The 20,403-nt window shown below is 43.3% G+C and overlaps 1 protein-coding gene across 5 annotated transcripts in view; it reads right to left on the bottom strand.

Moving 5' to 3' along the window:
• Positions 1 to 20,403, bottom strand: part of MATN2 (matrilin 2) — a 134,779-nt gene that overhangs the window by 28,217 nt on the left and 86,159 nt on the right. For all 5 annotated transcript variants that reach the window (XM_045077972.1, XM_045077970.1, XM_045077973.1 and 2 more), the window contains 3 exons: positions 9,273 to 9,395; positions 3,671 to 3,793; positions 176 to 298 (listed from right to left, as the gene is read on the bottom strand). In XM_045077972.1, the coding sequence (XP_044933907.1) occupies positions 176 to 298; positions 3,671 to 3,793; positions 9,273 to 9,395 (369 nt within the window). The remainder of the gene's footprint in view (positions 1 to 175; positions 299 to 3,670; positions 3,794 to 9,272; positions 9,396 to 20,403) is intronic.

The raw sequence follows: 20,403 nt of genomic DNA, 5'->3' as shown, positions 1-20,403 counted from the left end.
CTCCCCCACCCCTCAAGGGCATGCAGCCCCCGGACATCCGCCACCATCAGTCCCCAGAGCACAGAAAAGGCCAGAGGATCAGGAGGGCCCTGAACCACCCTCCTCTGAGGCGGCCATGTTTTTCACTCCCATTGCAAAGCTTTTCCACCAAAGAGAAGCATAGGGGGAGTCTTACTGGAGCAGGTCTTGAGGTCCTCGTTGATGAGGAAGCCTTCTGAGCACTGGCAGACGTAGGACTCCTCCGTGTTCAGACACAGTTGCTCACAGCCGTGCTCCTGCTGTGCACAGTGATCCACTCCTGCGTTTGTCACACAGGAAAACACAAAATAACCCGACAATAAGGCTCACCAGCCACGGACATTAAAAACACCGACTGCTGTGTGGGGGTGGAGGGGTGGGGTCCTAGGAGCTATTGACTTCGTTGGCATCACTAAGAGCCCTGCTGGAAGATTCCATTCCACCTGGTGCAAGGGGCCTCTAGAAATTCAGCCTAGTTTGTTCATTCTCGCAGTGAAGTGTCTACACCTCCCGTGTTGGGGTTAGTGACAGCAGCACTTTGTGCCAGGGCCTTGGCGCCCTCATCTACAGTCCCCAGGGCCACAGGCAGGTGGGAGTCCCATCTCAGAGAGGAAAGCAAGGCTCAGGGAGGCTCAGCTGCCTGCCCAAAGCCACAGAGCTTAGGAATGAGAGTGGTGGCATCACACAAGCTGGGCTCAAATCCCACTGGTACCACTTCCTGGCCAGGCAATGCTGCGCGGTCCCTGGGCCTCTGGGCCATGGCTTCCCCACCTGAGAAGTGGGGATGACGACAGCTGCTTTCTTAGAGGAATGTGGTGAGGAGAGGACCTGACAGAGGTACGGCCCTCAGACTAGAGCTGACACACAGTAATCGCTGAGGGAAAGCTTACTAAGTATTGCTGGGAAAGAATTAATGGTAAAGTTTCATTTTTCTCTGAAAATGACACAGAAAAAGTGTTTTCATCCCCCCCTACCCAGGACACCCAGATGCAGAAAACCACCCAGAGCCACAGGCTGCCTGTGTGGCCAATCCTGGTACCCGAGCCCAGCACAGCTGGCCCCGCTGGGCAGTGAGCAGTGAAGGACAGTGAACACAGACCTGTGGTGAGCGGCTCCCACAGACAGCCCCACAGGCTGCCTCCCAGATTTCCTTGATGGAGAAAATGCATACCCAGGGACTGGAGACACATTGAAGGCCTTGTGCCGGGCCTCTGGCTCCGCAGAAGGGCCCAGGGTGGTGCCTTCTAGAACATTGCACTATTGGATGCGCCTACTGCAAACTCTTGCAGGATCTCAGGGGCCAGAAGCCTGGATTCACATCTTGGTTCCACCGTGAACCAGTCATGGGACACTGGGAAAGTTACTTAATCCTTTGGTGCCATAGTTTTCTTGTCTTTGAATAGGGATAAGGCTGTAGATGTCTCCTATGGCTACAGTGAGGATAGAGTGAGTGGGTGCCTGGAAAGGGCTCACCACAGCCTCAAGGAGTATGCACCTCACCAGTATGCTTGCTGTCATTAGGGCTGGGGCTCCCTGAGTACTTGAAGGGAACAGGTTACCATGGCTTTCTTTGGGAACTAACTCCTAGGAAGAAATGGTTTGGTTTATACTCTCTTGAAGCAAAGCGGTCATTCTTATTTGATCCAAGAGACAGTATGGCCCAATCTCTTCTGGGGCCCATTCTGAGCCCTGCTAGGTTCCCCCAAGGCAGGCGGGGAGAGAGGAACAGGCTTGGCCCCTAGGGCTCTAGGTGGGCTCCATCAGGTTGTGCCAGGTCTGTCCTGGGACACTTGCCAGGGCGGTCAGCTGGCTGACCCCTCACTCCTGGAAGAAGGCAGAATGTACCCAGATCCATCTTTACCAGGGCAGCCCTGCTCCCCACAGGCTTCTCATCAGGACTCAGAGATTTCCAGAGGCAAGTGCAGAGCAGCGCTAACTTTCTGGTTCAAAAGTTCTTTGACCTCCGAGATCAGTCCTTAGAAAGCCTACTGGAGGCACTTTGTTCCCTCTACAGACTGAAGGGGCACAAGTTTTCCTGGGGATTGCTCTATACCTAATACTTCATCTGTGAAATTTCCCCTTCTGGCAGTCTGAGGTCCAAATGTTCAACAGCTGCTCTGTTCTCATCCACAATCTCTCTCTGTCCACAAAGCCGGAGCAGATGTGTGGCCTGCCGGGTAGAGAGCCGCACAAAGGGCCCCTTCTGTGCTGGGCCATGTCACGGAGCCCCTCTCCCAGTGGAGCAGGGTCACAGTGCTCATGAGCCCCCACCCCCGCTGGCCTGGACCAGTGGAGACTGTGCCTCATAAACCATGATGGAACCTTCCAGCTGGCAAAGCCTACAAGTTTCCATGCATTTACATCACCAAATGGAGATTTGTTGTGCCTCTTACACAAGAAAATTAAGAAAGGCTTCACAAAAAGTCCTATATTTCCCAGCTCTGCCCTCAGACCAGCTCTGTGGTAGCCCACGTACTTTCTGAAGTCTGTCCCTTTTGGCCCCTTGTCCTAGCCTGCAGCCACACTGGTCACTCTCCCAGGCTCCGTGGTCATAATGAATGATGATCTTTCATTGTGTTTTCCTTGTGCCAGGCCCAGGCTAAGAGACTGCTTATTCCCCTTAAAAACTTGAGCACATCATTACTGCTACTACTGTCACTTTTTTAAACAGATGGGAAAATCAAGGCTTAGCAAAGTTATATACCTTGCCTGGGAACACATGTCTGATAGGTAGTCGTGCTTGGATTTTAGATTCCAGCAGGTCTGGCTTAATCAGCACTCTCAACAGCGAAGACTAACATTAGCTGATATTTATTGAGCGCTCATTAATATGTAGCAGCACTTTGAAACATTTCCTCAGTTTCCTACTCTGAAAATTAAGGGTAACCAGACCCTCCAAGGAGGGGTTTTGTGCAGATGTTTTAGCAGCACTTTTCTTTTTTTAAATTTAAATTCAATCAATTAACACATGGTGTATTATTGGTTTCAGAGGTAGAGTTCAGTGACTCATTAGTCTTCTATGATGCCCAGTGCTCATTATGCCACATGCCCTCCTTAAAGTCCATCACCCAGTTACCCCATCCCCATCCCCCTCTCCTCTCCTGCACCCCTGTTTGTTTCCTATGATTAAGAGTCTGTTTTGTCTCTCTCTCTCTGATTTAGTCTTGTTTCATTTTTCTCTCCCTTCCTCTATGATCCTCTGTTTTGTTCTTAAATTATGAGTGAGATCATGATAATTATCTTTCTCTGATTGGCTTGTTTTGCTTAGCATAAGACCCTTTAGTTCCATCCACATCATTGCAAATGACAAGATATCATCTTTTTGATGGCCGAGTAATATTCCATGGTGTATACATACCACACCTTCTTTACCCATTCATCTGTCCACGGACATCTGGGCTCTTCCCATAATTTGGCTATTGTGGATATTTAGCAGCACTTTTCTAAGTGTTTTATACATATTGATTCTTTTAATCCTCATAACCCAGTCCTGGAGGTGGGTAGCATGAATAGTCCCATTTTATGGATGATGAAACTGAGGCAGGGAAAGACCATCCGGCCCTTAGGAGACCTAGCAGCTTCGGAAGTGAGCCCTGGGGACTACGTGTGGACCATGTCCTCCCATCCGAATTGCCCGCTCCAGCACACTCACGGCTGCAAGTCTTGCCATTGGGGTCCAGGGTGTAGCCCCGGCGGCAGCGACAGTAGTAGCCTTCCTCCGTGTTGATGCATTCATGCTCACAGCCTGGTTTGTTCAGCGCACAGTAGTTGATCCCTGAGGGGAGAAAGGGCAGACTCTCCTGAAAATTCTGAGCTTCTCCCACGGCTGTGCGGTCAGCCCCTCACGGCACATACTCAGTAAACAAGGCGCTCTACAGGACAGAGAAGACAACTCTTGCTCTCTGGGAGCTGGTTTGAAGGAGAACCCGGGATCAGAAGTCTGGATTCCTCCAGCTCGGGTCTTTCTGCCTTTTGATGATCAAAGGCAGGTGAAATGAATTGAGGACCATAATCCCTAGCCTGTCCCTTCACAAGAAAGAAATACCCAGAAAATCTACTTAGTCTTTCTTCCAGTTAACCTGATCAGTAGGGCTCAAAGCAGTGATATCTGACAATGACATTGAACAGCACAAGGCAGAGCCAACAAAAGTTCATCGTGCAAAACACATCCAGCTCTCTAGGGGAGGCAGGACGGGGCAGTTCCACTGAGAAGGGTCCAAAGGCTTAAGCTCGCTCCACATGAGATCATGGCGGCCTCCATATCAAAAAAAGTGGAGAAGACACATCTGATGTTGCCCCGGGTTGTGGCAGTTGTGTCCTGTATAGACATTTGTCCCGATCCAAGCTCAGTTTCTGCCCCTAGATGGGAGTGGCATCATAACCAGGAGCCAACGAGCATTTCATTTCCTGGTAGAAAATGTTTGAATCACAGGAGCTCACAAAGAGCAGGTTATAAGGGAGATGGAGAACAGGGAAATCAAATGACCTCGTGGAGGGCCTTCATGAGACTGGTGTTGGAAGAACTGTCACATTCGTGGCTGAACTGAAGCTGTCTAACTCATTGTTCTTTCTTCTGGGGATGTGGTAGACACTGCTGGTTGCCTTGACAACAACCATTACCCTGTATTCTTGGCACTGAACCCTGACCCCCAAGACATGAGTCATGACTGATCTAAGCCAGCCTGGCAACCATCCCTCCAAGGGGCTATGATGCATCCTCCCAGGTGACTGGTGGGTGGAACTTTCTAAGGGCACAGAGTTTGAGCAGAAGTGGCTGCAGATGGAGCATGCAGAGAGCATTCTCTCCACACGCAAGGAATGGCCAGAGAGGAGAGACACCACCACAAGCGTCATTGACCCCTTGGCACACTCTGTAACTCATCGCTTCTGCATGAGGGGAGCTGAGCGTGGTTTCAGCACGGAACTTGTCAACCACATTACCTGTGTGGAACAGAACTGAATACTGGGAAACAAGCAAGGAGCTTCAGTGAGGAAAAAGGGGTCTGTCAATAAAACACTGGCCACATACAAACAGACCAAAAAAAAAAAAAAAAAACCAAAACAACAACAACCAAGCAAAGAGACACAGAGTACAAAGAGCCCTATAGTCTGGGGCCACATAGCCGAGGGTCTGCAGGAATCATTTCCTTACACATTCAAAGAAAGGTCAAATTGTTTTCGGTAAATGCTGTTTTTATAAAGCCAGCATTCAGCCACTATGGAAAGCAGTATGGAGTTTCCTGAAATAGAGAATTATTCTACTTGTGAGTAATTACCCAAAAGAATCAAAAGCAAGGACTTGAATTTAGCCTTAAAAAGGAAGGAAATTCTGAGATATGCTATATTGTGGATGATGCCTGAAGGCATTGTGGGACGTGAAATAAGTCAGACACAAAAGGACAAATATTATATGATTCCACTTATATGAGGTAACTTGAACAGGCAAATTCAGAGACACGGAAAATCGAATGGTGGTTGCCAGGAGCTGGGAGGCGGAGATAGGAATGGAGAGTCATTGTTTAATGGGTATAATTTGGAGAGATGAAAAAGTTCTGTAGTTTAAGGATGATTGCACAATAATGGGAATGTTCTTAATGCCACTGAAGTGTACACTTTAAAATGTTTAGAATGGTCGTTTTTATGGTATGTATATTTTATCACAATTTCTTAAAAACCAATCTCTGTCTCTCTCTTTTTAAGGATTTATTTACTTATTTGAGAGAGAGGCAAGACAGAGAGAGAGCATGCCCACACACAAGTGGGGGGAGGGGCCAATGGAGAGGAAGAGAATCTCAAGCAGGCTCCCTGCTGAGCCATGAGAGGACCCTGAGATTCTGACCAGAGCCAAAATCAAGAGTCAGACACTCAACTGTCTGAACCACCCAGGCACTACCCCCAGCATTATTTTAAAGAAAGATTTACATATGAAATAATTAAACTGAAAATCATTCAGAGTCTTAAAGATGTTACCACTCAGCTATCTGGCAAACAGCAAGGCAGCTCTTCTCCAAAGGGTTCCTGACTGCAAAGGTTTAACCGTGGATCTTGGCCGCCTTTACATGCTTGAGTTACATTTCTTCACATGTGCATCACTTCATCAGTATTTACTGAGTACCTACTATGTGCCCCAGATCTGGTTCAGTCTCCTCGCTAACCGTAAGTGCTACACACAGGCCGGGCTAGAGGGTAGCTTTACCTGGTGAAGCCCACGTGAGATCAGTTGGCAAGACCATCAGACAAAACATTTTAAACAGAGCTTATAGGGGCCAACTCACAAGAAAGCTGGAGACGTTGCTGAGAAGGTACAACATAAAAACATGAAAGAGTGGGGACCCCAGGCAGTGAATTATAATGCCCATGGAGTGGCTGGCACAGAGAGCACATTTCAGAAAAATTGTACAGGCTACCAGATGTTAAAGCAGGACGTCCTTTGGTTTAGCAAATCCAGGTCCAGAGAAAGAGAGTAGTATGTTCAGGGTCGCAGGAGCAGTATGAGTGACACGGCTAAGACCAGCCCTCACATCTCCCAGCTCTGTCCAACCCGTGGACGCCATCCCAGCTCTTCAAGTATGATGTCTCCGAGCAACGGCGAGCACAGCCTTGGTGCCAGCATGAGCCATCCTGGAGCCCAGCACACAGGTCACACCCACAAAGGATTCTACCCGCAGGCTCCACCTCAACAGCCAGGCCAGTCCCAGTTTCTGCGCTTTGCACCACCGCCTTAATAATTTATGCTTTAAAATGATGACAGTACTTTCTAGAAAAAGGAATTGTGCCCAGATGAGGAGGAAGAAGAAAGCCCAGCCAAGAGAGTTTTCTTCAGTAGAATTCTGTCTTGAACAGAACTTTGTTTTCCACCTTAATTGGATGACATCAAATTCCTTGGAAAAACAGATTTCTTATTAGATTTGAAAATCACCCATATCCATCCACCATCAATTAAATGCAAATGGCTGTACCCTGAGCTCGAGGTCCATAACGCTCTTTAGATCTTCAAACTCCTAATAACGAACTGCAGATTTAAATTGAATTGCTTGTTTCCTTCTTCCATGTAATGCCCCAGAGAGACAGGGAGCGCTTACTTCCATTAACAGCTGTCTGCCATAATGGACAGAGTGCAAACATTCAGTCAGGGGAGAGGCTGACCTCCCGAGCCCAGGGCTGGGTCTGCACAGACAATGGAAAATGTAGCAATGAGGGAGGATGTTGGGAGAAGGACTGGTGAGGATATGGGGTTTTAGAAACAAATTCCATTTTTCTTGGATGAAAAAGCAGGACACCTGGCTAGAGAACATGGAGCTGCAATTGCTAAACAGAAATGAACCAGCATTAGAGACTCGGGACTGGGCCACAGCCTGGAAACAGGCCCATCTGTGGGCTCCTCTGTGGTGGTCAGACTACTCCCCATGGTCACCTCCTCTCCACTTGCACTTCTGATCTTGACCTCCCTCCTCGCCTGATGACTATGCATGTGTCCACCACCTTAGACCCTCCTCTTACTCCAAGTGACTCTCCAGGCAGGACGTGGGGGAGCGGCAGAGGTTGAAGGAATCCTAGATGATTGATAAGAGACGAAGAGCTTCAGGGGCGCCTGGGTGGTGTGGTCAGCTAAGTGGCCGACTCTTGCTTTTAGCTCAGGTCATGATCTCAGGGTTCCATGCTCAGTGTAAATCTGCTTGAGATTCTCTCTCCCTCTCCCACTCGTGCCTGCTTGCTCACTCTCTCCTCTCTCAAATAAATAAATAAATAAGAGATGAGAGCTTCAAGCAAATTCCTCTGTACTGATGGCCCTATCTCTAACTTGTTCCCTTTTCCCTCTATTAGTAACACACATGAAGCTGGCAACCACAACGTGTGCCTGAGTTGAACCAGATCTAATGATCCCCTACTAAGAACTTTTGGTCTGCAACAGAGTCCACCTGGGACTGATCTTCCCTGGGTATAGTTAGCCACGGACACACTTATCCCTAGAAAAAGGTGTAAAAAGCAGAGAGGAGTGGCCTGGCCAGAAAAATTGGCCCTTCACCATAATGAACGCATGTGTGGTCTAATGGAAAATATTCCACATGACTGTTTTCACATTCTGAATGCTCTCAGTGCAGATTCTTATATAATACTCGAATGTTTCCAGGGCTTGCATCTAGGCAAGACCGTAGGAATTATCTTTTATGAGAGAGGCTCAGTTTCAAAACATGGGCTCTGCAACCATCCCACCATACAAGGTCTAACACTTATTAGAGTGAGTGGCTAAGTCCGTATGTCCTGGGAGCAGAATGGGCCCTGTCTGGATTCAGTTCTATAGCCTACAGGGCTTTTTCAAGAGAAATTCATGGTCAAACATTTGAAAATTCAGTCCTGCCTACAATACAGAGCCCTGCTGTACATGTCGCCAGGAAGAGGCAAGGGAAGAAGTGCATGGGAACATACACCCCTAAGTGGGGCCTCCAGAAAGTTCTGTAAACGAGACTGCCAGGAGAACATGAGCAATTTGGTGTCGACTGACTACGGAAATACTTCTTTAAAAAGTTCACAATCTGCACACCTTAAAAGGGCCATCTTTCTAAAGAGATCGAGTAATTCAAATAATAGTGACAATTTCTCAGGATGATAAATCTCAAAGAGATCCGTTTACTCATTCCTTCAGTCATCCGCTCAATAAGTCTTGTGTTACACCTCCATGTGCCAAGCCCTTGGGGAGCTGAGGATTCAAGAGTGGGAGAGTGAGAAGCCTCTCTGTCCTTGTGGACCTTCCATTCTAGTGGTTTCTCAGGGACAGTCTGGTTTAAAGAGATCCCATTTGGGGAAATGCTCTAGTCCCCCTTGATGCGCCAGCTGACTTGAGCCACGCAGCATCTCATTCATTTCAGCCTGTTGACACCATGTACCTCTTGAACCCTGCAGGGATGCCCCAGAATCATAGTTTTTCCTTCCTTCATGTCAAAGAGGATAGAGCAGCAATTTCCGCCCCCTTAGCAACCATCAGATATCTCAACTAGTATAAGGGGAAGAAACTAACCTCTTTTACCTCCTGTCTCTGGGCCCAGACAAGTCCCAAATACACGTTGTGGTGCTATTCAGTCTCTAGAAATCATCCCTATCACAGAATCAAGGATGACAAAAGGTAAACTCAAGGGCAGAAGAGTGTTCGTGAACACAAATGCTAAGTACAAGTAAATCTGCTTAAGACTTGCAAGGACAAGGAAAATTAGCAGGGCATTGAGGGAACAAGCCCTTTTACACCCAGGGCGACTTACTTCTGCAGGTCTTCTTGTCTGGATTCAGGGTAAAACCTTTTAGGCAGCGGCAGAAATAGGACTCATCTGTGTTAACACACTCGTGCTGGCATCCATGACGAGACGAGGCACAGTAGTCTATCTCTGGAGAGAAAGAAAAATCATAATAATGATGAACGAAACAATAAGTCAAACAGGAAAACCAAGGGATATTCAGTCTTCACTTTCCCTAAACAAATAAATTCCTGTAACCTCAAACACTCCTGCTATGAAGGGATCTCTCAATAAAGCTATTTCCATGTTTAGAGATACGGCCCCCCAGCGAGAACTTTCTCGGCATGTTACAAAATGTTTATGCAGCAAATGAATTTGTGAAAATGCTTTCCTTGTCCTGGTTCATGTAAGAGCCATTAAAATAGAAGAGTGTGATGGAGAATCTGTTTGTTGTATCAAAGGCTGGGAAGAGAGAGCTTACTTAGTTCAATGCTTTATGGAATTTATGCAATTAAAACAATGAAATCTTCCCAAAGCCTAAATCCAAACCACTTAAATCCCTCAAACACTGAGCCAAACAACAGGACACCAAGTCAGATCCTGGGAAAATGGAGTGAACAGCATAGATATTCGGATAGCAAAGTACTGTTCTCATTATTTCACTGGACTCCTCTTCGCTTAGATTTTTCTCAAGCCTTCCCAGTCGGAGAACATGATCTCTTGATTAATTCAAACCAAAACATCAAGAAAAAACAAGGTTACATGGAATTTTTTATAATGGGGTTTTAACTGTATAAGCATTCTTAGATAAGGAAAGTGGCTTCTATGGAAGGGTCTGATCAAAGTTTTTTGCTCTCATGGGAATTGGACCCACTGCTTAAAATTGCTCGAAATAGTTGGCCACTGATGGGGTCATAAAAGAAATATTTTTGTTGTGATGAAGATTTTTATTGCATTAAGGAATACGTGACCTAAGGATATCACTTTCATAATGAAACATTTGGTATAAATGAGCTTTCCCAGCCAGTACCATAGGAAACAAAATGAGTAAGAGAAAGGCACACAATATCCTTAAAAGGAAAAACATTGAGTGAATGCCAATTCTTCCCAATTTAAAGTCATGGCATGTTAAAGGGACAGAAGTGTATAATAAACTCATGTACATCGCACTCAGCTTCAAGAGAATCAATCTGTTTCTCCTATATTAGGATTCCATGTTACTTTGAAACAAACCCCAGATGTTCTATCATTTTGTCCATAGATACTTCATAACGTATCCTTAAAAGATTGGAACTCTTTATTTTTTTAAGATTTTATTTTTAAGTAATCTCTATACCCAATGTGGGGCTCAAACTCACAACCCTGAGATCAAGGGCCAGCCGGCCCTCAAAAAGACTGGAAGTTTTTAAAAAATATATCATAATCACATATGAGGTTTTTTTTTTTAAACTTTTAATTTGGAGACAATTTTAAATTTACAAGAAGGAGCAAACATAAAAATTCAAGGATATAAATACAAGAAACACCCATATACTCTATCCAGATTTACCTATTGTTAACATTCTACCCCATCTCCTTTATCATTTGCTCATCTTTCTGAACTCCTTGAGGTCAGTTACATACATCTTGGTCTTTTTTCATTCAATACACTGTGAGCTTCCTAAGGGAAGGGATATTCTCTTGCATCACCATAGTATAGTTATAAAATTCACAAATCTACATTGATATAATACTTTAATCTACCATCCATATTCTAGTCATATGAGTTATCTAATTGGGCTGTTTATAGCGTTTTTACTCTTCCATTAATAGGATCCAGTATAGGGTCAGAGATATATTTAGTTTTCATTTATGCTTAGCTTCCTTTAATCTAGAACCATGTGTCGAATGTGGCCATTTAAATCAAAATGGGTTAAAATTAAATTACATTGGGGGCACCTGGGTGGCTCAGTTAAGCATCAAACTCATGATTTTGGGGTCATGAGATCTAGCCCCTTTTTGGACTCTGTGTCTGCTTGTCCCTCCCCCTCTGCTCCTCACCTCCCCACAAGCGTGTGCACGCTCTCTCAAATAAATAAAGGAATGAATAAATAAATAAATCTTTTTAGAAAATTAAATTAAAAACCCAGTTCCTCAGTCACACCAGCCACTTCTCAAGTATTCAATAGCCACAGTAGCTTCTGATGATTGTACTGGGTAGTGCACATACTGGACATTTGCTTCATGATAGTAAGTTCTTTTTTTTTTTTTTTCAGATTTTATTTGTTTATTTGACAGACAGAGATCACAGGTAGACGGAGACGCAGGCAGAGAGAGAGAGGGGGGGGGGGAAACAGGCTCCCTGCTGAGCAGAGAGCCCGATGCGGGACTCGATCCCAGGACCCTGAGATCATGACCTGAGCCGAAGGCAGCGGCTTAACCCACTGAGCCACCCAGGCTCCCATGATAGTAAGTTCTATTCAGTGGTGATAGTCTAGAACATTCTTACAGGCTCTCTGGGTGTTATGACATGCATGGTTCTGAGTGATACGGTCTCCCCTACCTGTTTTGAGTTGTATTAAGAAACAACAGGCAAAAAGCACATATTTAGGATGAACAGCTTGATGAATTTTCGCAAATGTATGCTTCCACGAAACCACCACCACCATCGAGATAATGAACTTACACGTTCCTCTCTAAAGTTTTCCAGTGTCTCTAATTCATTCTTCTCCAAATCCTCTGGCCCCATATAATCATTAATCTTTCAAAAGTTTCAGTTTTCAGAATTTTATTAAAATGGAGTATTCTTACTGTAGGTCTAGGTTCTTTTTTTTTTTTTAAGAGTCTATTTGAGAGAAAGAGAGACAGAGCATGAGCAGGGGGGAGGGGCAAAGGCAGAGGGAATGGAACACGCAGACACCCTGCCTAGCAGGGAGCCTGATGCAGAGCTTGATCCCAGGACCCTGAGGTCATGACCTGAGTTGAAGGCAAACGCTTAACTGACTGAGCCACCCAGGTGCCCCCTGTCTAGATTCTTTCACTCATCATAATTATTTTAACATTCATCCATGTTCATGAATATCAGTAGCTGTTCATTTTTATAGTATTTCATTCCATGGATATACCACAGTTTATTTATCCATTTACCTAGTGTAGGGATTTGAGTTATTTCTAGTTTGGGGCTATCACAAATAAAGTAGCCAAGAACACTCATGTATATAGATCTTTACGTAGACATCGCTTTTATTTTTCTTGAGTCAACATCTATGAGGAGAATGGCTGGGTCATATGGTTGACATGTGCTTATTTCTTAAACATTTTCAACAGCACTTTATGAGAGTTCCAATTGCTCCACATCCTCACCAACACTTGGTCATGGTAGCCATTCTTTTAGGGTGGAGTAGTTGTCTCACTGTGGCTTTATTTTGCAAAATAAACTCAACTAACACTGTTGCATATATTTTCATATGAGTATTTGCCATCTCTATATCCTCTTTAGAGAAGTATATGTTCAAATCTTTTGTCCATTTTTGTTGGGTTGGTTGTTCCCATTATTAAATGTCAAGAATTTTTTATATATTCTAAATATAAATTTTTGTTGGATATAACTTTTGCAAGTATTTCTTTTTCAGTCTATAGTTTGCCTTTTCATTTTAATAATGGTGTCTTTTGAAGAATAAGAGCTTTAATTTTAATGAAGTTCAAGTTATTCACTTTTAAATTTTTATCAATTGTACTTTTCATGTCCTATTTAAGACACCTTTGCCTAACCCAGGGTCACTAAGATCTCCTGTTTTCTTCCAGAATTTTTATAGTTTTTATTCTTATATTTAAGTTTAAAATCCATTACAAGTTAATTTTTGTATGTGGTATGAGGTGAACTTGAAGTTACCTTTTTTTTTTCTTCTTTTTTTTTGCAATCCAATTGTTCCATTTGTGGAAGACATTATCCTTTCCCCCATTAACTGCCTTGGCATCTTTACTGAAAATCATTCCACCATATATGTGTAGGTCTATTTCTGGACTCTCTGCTGTCCCGTTGACCTGTATGTCCATCTTTACACCAATACCACACTGTCTTGATTACTGTTGTTTTTTTTTTTTTAAGATTTTATTTATTTATTTGACAGCAGAGATCACAAGCAGGCAGAGAGAGAGGAGGAAGCAGGCTCCCCGATGAGCAGAGAGCCTGATGTGGGGCTCGATCCCAGGACCTGAGATCATGACCTGAGCCAAAGGCAGAGGCTTAACCCACTGAGCCACCCAGGCGCCCCGATTACTGTTGCTTTTTAATTAGTATTATAAATCAGGCAGTTTACGTTCTCCAATTTTGTGCATTGTTTTCAAAATTCATTTGACTTTTAATCCTTTGCATTTTCACATATGTTTATTTATTTATTTTTAAAGATTTTATTTATTTATTCAACAGAGATCATAAGTAGACGGAGAGGTAGGCAGAAAGAGGGGAGGGAGGAAGCAAGATCCTACTGAGCAGAGAGCCCGATCCTGGGCTCGATCCCAGGACCCTGAAATCGTGACCTGAGCCGAAGGCAGAGGCTTAATACACTGAGCCACTCAGACGCCCTTCACATATGTTTTAGAATGAGCTTGTCAGTTTCTTCTTCTTTTTATTTTTTTAAGATTTTATTTATTTATTTAATTGACAGAGAGAGAGAGAGAGAGACAGTGAGAGAGGGAAAACAAGCAGGGGGAATGGGAGAGGGAGAAGCAGGCTTCCCGCTGAGCAGGGAGCCTGGTGTGGGGCTTGATCCCCAGAGTCTGGGATTATGACCAGAGCTGAAGGCAGACGCTTAACAACTGAGCCACCCAGGCGCCTCCAGCTTGTCAAATTCTGCAAAAAAGCATGGTATGATCATGATAAATATTGCTTTGGTGGGTAGATCACTTTGGAAAGAACAGGCAGTTAAATATTAAGTCTTCGGATCCATGAACACGGTATATCTGTTTTGCTAAGTCTTCTTTAATTTCCCTTAGTGATGTTTTGTAGCTTTCAGTGTATAGATGTTTCACATTTTTGGTCAAATTTATCCATAGATAACTACATATTTTGATGCTATGGTAAATGATATTTTTTAATCTTAATTTTGATTTTCCATTAAAAAATATAAAAAATAGTTATGTTTTGCATATAGACCTTGGGTCCTACAACCTTGCTAAACTCTTAAAAGTTCTAGTAGCTTGTTTGGTAGATGCCACTGAATTTTCTACACAGATGATCATGTTGTCTGTTAATAAAGACGCTTTAATTCTTCCTTTCCAATCTACATTTCATTTCTTTCTTTCTTCCTTATTACAATGGCCAGAACCTATAATACAATGCTAAAAAGAGGTGGGGAAAATGGGTGTCCTGTTTTGTTTCTAATCCTGTAAGGAAACTTTCAGTCTTTCATCATGAAGTATGATGTTACCTGATGGTATCTCCACTGATGGACTTTATTAGATCGAGGCAGTTCTCATCATTCCTGGTTTGCATAGAGGTTTTTTTTTTTTTTTTGGAAAATTGTAACTGAATGTCGGGTCTTGTCCAATGTTCTTTCTGTATCTACTGAGTTGGGCTATATGGCTTCTGCTTTTTTTTGTATATTAATATTGTGAATTATACTGATCAAGGTTTGAATCTTAAACAAACCTTGAATTCCTGGGATAAATCTCACTTGGTTGTGATGTACTCTCCTTTTTATAGACTGTAGGATTTGATTGTTAAAAAATATTTAAAGAACTTTTACATGTATTTGATGAGGGATATTTGTGCGTAGTTTATTATTTTTCTGAGTTTTGTGTTGGGGTAATTCTGGCTTCACAGAATAAGTTGAAAAATGGTCCCTCTTCTTTGATTTTCTTGAAGCATTTGTGTAAAATTAGTATTAGTTCTTCTTCAAATTTTTGGTAGAATTCACCAGTTACGCTAACTAGTCCTAGGGATGGTTTATAATTTCTTTTAATAGATAGAGGCATTATTTACATGATCTATTTCTTCTTGAGTTAATTTTAATTTGAACAGACTTTTCATTAATCAAATAACAACACCAAAAACATATATATTTGTCAATTATCTCTACATATTACTATATAGTTTTATGAAAAAGGTAATTAGATACGATAATAAAGCAATGATAAAAAAAATTTTCTCTTAGCAAGTTAGCAAAAAAGTTTTAAATCGCCTCCTTAAAACACTTAGAGAGGAGTATAAGTTGTTACAAACTTTTTGGAAAATAATTTTGCAATACAAATCAAAAGACTTAAAATTGGGGTGCCTGGGTGGCTCAGTCATTAAGTGCCTGCTTTTGGCTCAGCTCATGATCCCAGGGTCCTGGGATTGAGCCCCATATCAGGCTCCTTGTTCAGCAGGGATCCTGCTTCTCCCTCTCCCACTCGCCCTGCTTGTGTTCCCTCTCTTGCTGGGTCACACTCTGTCAAATAAACAAACAAAATCTTAAAAAAAAACAAAAAACCTTAAAACTGTTAACAGTCTTTGACTCCATAAATTTCCTTTTATGCTTTATTTCTGGTCAAAAATGCAAAGACTCACATATAGGATGTTTATCACAATACAATTTGAACAGCCAAATTGTTGAACAGTTTGTGATACATACTTACAATGGAACATCATGCAGAAATTAAAAATGTTTTTAGATGTTTTTGATAAAATTTAAATGACACGTGAAAATGCTCATAGTTTAATGTTATCCCATATGACCTCAACTCCATAAAAATATATGCATATGCCTTAAAAAAAAACTGTAGAGAAACATAGCAAATCAGTATTAACCATGGTTGTCTCTGGGTGATGAGAGTATAAGTCATTTTATTTGATATGATTTCATTTCTATATGATCCAGTTTTCTACAATAAGTATATATTACTTTTATAATCAAAAAAGGCATTAGAAATAAGTATACATGCTCTTAATTGTGAAATGAGTCGCCATGGAAAAGAGCATTAAAAAAATAGAAAAAAAGAACAGTGTGGGAAGTGCCCAGTAACAGAGAAAATAATAATCAGGGAAAATTGCTGGGGACATTATGTATAGCTTCTGATGTCTATATCCAAAACACAAAATATGGGCAACAAACAAAGCCAGTTTGGGTTTTTAGAATAGGGAAGTGACTATGACCTCAGTATCACTGGAATTTGGGGATTCAAAGATATGACTATGGAGAGCACAGGCTCTATGTTCCATGGACCATAACACAACATAGTTATGTCTCACTCTGTTGTCTGCTGTCCCTCAACATTACAAAGACTCACAGTGCCTGCCTCAGGGCCTTTGCACTGGTGCTATGTTACCCCTGCTTCAAAAGTCTCCTCTCCCTCCTCCTCTCCCTTACCTCTTTCAAGTCTTTGATCAAACGCCAGTTTCTTATGAGCCCATCTGACTCCGCTCCAATAGAATGTCCATACGCACAGTGTTTTGGTCTGTTTTACTTACCACAGCATGCTGTCTCCAGTAGTTTCTGGTTACATAGTAGGTGCTCAACAAACATTTGTTGAATGAATAATGGTGATCAGGATCACTCTTAATCAGTGTTACTCTTAGATGTGTAAACATTGCCCACTAAGAACCAACACGGGGTCACTAAGGATATAAGACACCCTTCTTCAGGCTTCTTTTTGCCAAGCTCCTTAAAAAGCCTCCCTCCATGAGGATCTCAGCTCAGCAGTTTACATCTTCTGGGTCCAGACACTCAGACGGTCACAGACCCAACCAATTATTCTTTCATCCGGCACACATTTCTCCATCTGGTCTATGGGGTACAGGGCTTTCGTCAGCAAATTGGCTGAATGTCTATGAAAGTATAGATAGTTCCTACCACATTTTCCATGCCTGACTAAATGAAAGTTATTCTGATATGACTCAGTTTTAGTGACCAAGAAAATACAAGAAGCTTAATTTGTTCTGTCAGTTTGAAAGTGCAAGGAAATAGTTATCAGCTTAGTTTAAGGAATCATGTCCTAAGAGTCAGAGCTGCACAGAGTGGAATGCACTGTGTGGGGTGTTGTGAGTATCCTGTCAGTAGGAGTATTCAAGTGCAGGCTGGATGATGGCATGGTGGAATGTTGTAGGACAGGTGGCTGGGCTAGAACTAGGTTGAACTTTAAGGCTGCCTCCAATGGAGAGTCACTGATGCACACAGGTCTCACAAAAGTGGCTTATTACAGTAGCTTAACCATGAGCTGGCCAGGAAACCCAAAGACTGATATATTTTACACAATCTGTATTTTATGTTGCTGACTCAGTATAAAATTACTCCCTTTCTCCGTGTTTCACTTTTAGTGAAAAGTACAAATATTCATGTAGTACTTTCAAAGCATTCCTCTTTGAAAAAAAAGGATGGGAATGCCAACCAAGTTATCAGTGGAGTCTAAAACACAATGAGTATAATGCTCTCAAAGTCAGTAAATAATAAAATAACAAAATAACAAGTAGCGATGCATTATTATGTAAATTACAAATGTTTATAATTGCCTTAACTCATGAATTCCTGTCCAGTGGATGGAAGCCCTCTATCTTTCCCATGAAAAGACCCCGAACATCTGGAAATGTTCTCATGCCTGGCCCAGTAGTAATGGTTTCACATTAGACCTCAAAAGGTCTTACCATAATATGATCTAGCGATCTGAAAGCAGGGCTTGAACAGACACTGGAACATTCACGTTCATAGCAGCATTATTCCCTATAGTCCAAAAGTGGAAGCAAGCCAGGTGTCCAGTGACAGACGAATGGATAAACAAAGTGTGATGTCTACATATAATGGAATATTATTCAGCCTTAAAAAAGAAGGAAATTCCAACACAGGCTACAACATGGAAGGGTGAATCTTGGAGACATGATACTAAGTGAAATAAGCCAGCTATAAAAGGACAAATGTTGCATGATTCCACTTAACACCAGGACCTAGAGTCAGCATATTCATATGGACAGAAAGTAGAAGGGTGGTTGCCAGGGGCTGGGGGCTGAGGAGGGAATAGGGAGTTATTTAATAAGGAGGAGTTTTAGTTTGGGGAGATGAAAAGTTCGGGAGCTGGATGGTGGAGATGGTCGTACAACAAGGTGAATGTTCTCAATGCCACCGAACTATACACTTCAAAATGGTCACAGTGGTAAACCTATTACATATATTTGATTATAATGAAAAAAAGTCTTGCCAATATTTTGCAAATTAATGGTACTTGCATATTTCTACTCTTCTCCCCTCTACAAAATATTCAAGATAGCTTTGGATGGGTTGCTACAAGGTACAGGATTGATATAAAAAGTGCTTTTTTTTTTAGTACTTATGTATTTTAAATTATTCAGGAACATAAAGCTCTATTATGTCTATTTTGGCTTAAACATAAATTGATGATGCTTGGTAAATCACATTGACATTCTCTTATTTCCAGACAATAATTACATACTTAGTGATTAGATGAAGCCCTCAGATATACTCTTGGTTAAAAATAGAGACGTTTAAGGGACTGAGTATCTTTTGTTTTATTTCATTTTCTGCAAGTTTATGAGAAGTGGAAAAATGTTTTAGAAGATCTCTCAACATCACAGCAGCAGCCAGGCCGACTTGGCTGGAAGCTGACATGATGCCTCATTAATTACTAACAGGTTGGCTGCCAAGATTCTGAATTTCTGCCCCCATCCTGTTTCTGTCTTTTTATCTGGCCCCTCTTTCACGGTTCTTGCTCTTGTCCCTCACAGATGTGGGGTGCTCCCAAGGCTCTCAGTTCTTCCTGCTGGATTTCACTTTATTTCCTGCTCTCGCAGCTTTCCAAGTAAGCCAGGGGGGCCCTTCCTCTCTCCAGTAACCTCCCCAGGTCTGGGTCTCACGCTGCTCCTGAGTATGGGAGGAAGAGGGTCCCTTTTCTAGGGGACACATGTCCCCAATGCTGCCTGCCCAGACTCCTATAAGTGCCTAACACTTCTCTCTGCCCATTCCTGGGTCTTGACTCTACCAGGGTTCAGAGGCAGCTGGACTGCTGGGCTCCGTGCCTAATTGGAGAGGCTCCCAACTGGACCAGTCCGTCCCCTGCCTCCCAGCCAGACCTCTCCTCCCAGTGCCCCTGTGCTTCGGTGTCCACTGCCAGGGTCCCCTTGCTGGCATCATCCTGGGGCTTGTAACCCTCCACGTCCCAAGAGCTTCTGGGATAGGAGACATGCTGAGCCACAGGGTGGGGGTGACGGTGAGGCACTGGGAACTGGGGACAGGGACCCCAGGCAGGGACGAAGTTCTGCAGAGGCAGGAGGGAGATGGGATGGGATGTGTGTTTGCCTCCAAGTCTCATCCCAGTGGAAGCCTGGGGCCCGGTCTTGAATTTTTTATGCACGATTAAACTTAGCTCAGGCGTGTGGTATAAAATAAATACCGATTTAAAATCTTTGAAGGCAGTATCATCCCTTCAGAGAACTGGCTCAGCACCGGACAATTTGCCCAATGGTTTCTGCGGATGATTTCATCTAGTTTTCAAGACAACACTCTGAAGTGGGCAGGATTCTCATCCCTATCAGTTGAGGAAACTGAGGCGCAAATAACTCGCCCAAGCCCACCCAGCGAAAGAAGAGAATTCAATCTGAGGCTGAAGGCTGCCCCTTGGTGCCACACGGCCTCCTCTCTGGAGAAGAGAACGGACCTACCAGCCCAGCGACCACGTTCCCTGCCACGACCACAGCCCAGGCTACTGCCTTATGGTTCCGAATGTTCAGAAGGGAAGGGAGACGAGAACAGAGGAGTCTTCACCTTCATTCTCTTCTTCTTTCAATAAACTGCGTGGAGGTCCTGGGCCGGGCGTGGGCCTGAGACTGTCTGGTTCATATCTTTGCATTTCTTTCCTCCTCCAGGCCCCCACCCTGTCTCAGCCTTCTTCGCCTGGTCAATAAATGAAGGCTTTGCTTTCAAGACTCAGCCCAGATATGCTATCGTCCAGGAAGGACCTCGCCTTGCAGTTGGCCCATGGTTAGGACTCCAGAAATGGTGTGTTCTGACTGAAGGTGTCCCTTGCAATTTCATGCTCCAGCCCGTCCTCCAGCTCCAGTGTTTGGAAGCTGCTGGTATTTAGGGATCGAGGGGCAAGTTCATATGTCAGGAGTTTTGTGGGGGATGATTTTTAAAATACTGTGCAAGTATATCCTGCTTTACATCGTCAATTTCTTTTAGAAAGGTTATGGGTA

Source organism: Mustela putorius, unplaced genomic scaffold (genome assembly GCF_011764305.1).
Source record: "Mustela putorius furo isolate JIRA1106 unplaced genomic scaffold, ASM1176430v1.1 tig00000228_pilon_pilon_pilon, whole genome shotgun sequence".
In the NCBI taxonomy this organism is placed as follows: domain Eukaryota; kingdom Metazoa; phylum Chordata; class Mammalia; order Carnivora; family Mustelidae; genus Mustela; species Mustela putorius.
This window is presented reverse-complemented; position numbering and strand designations above follow the sequence as displayed.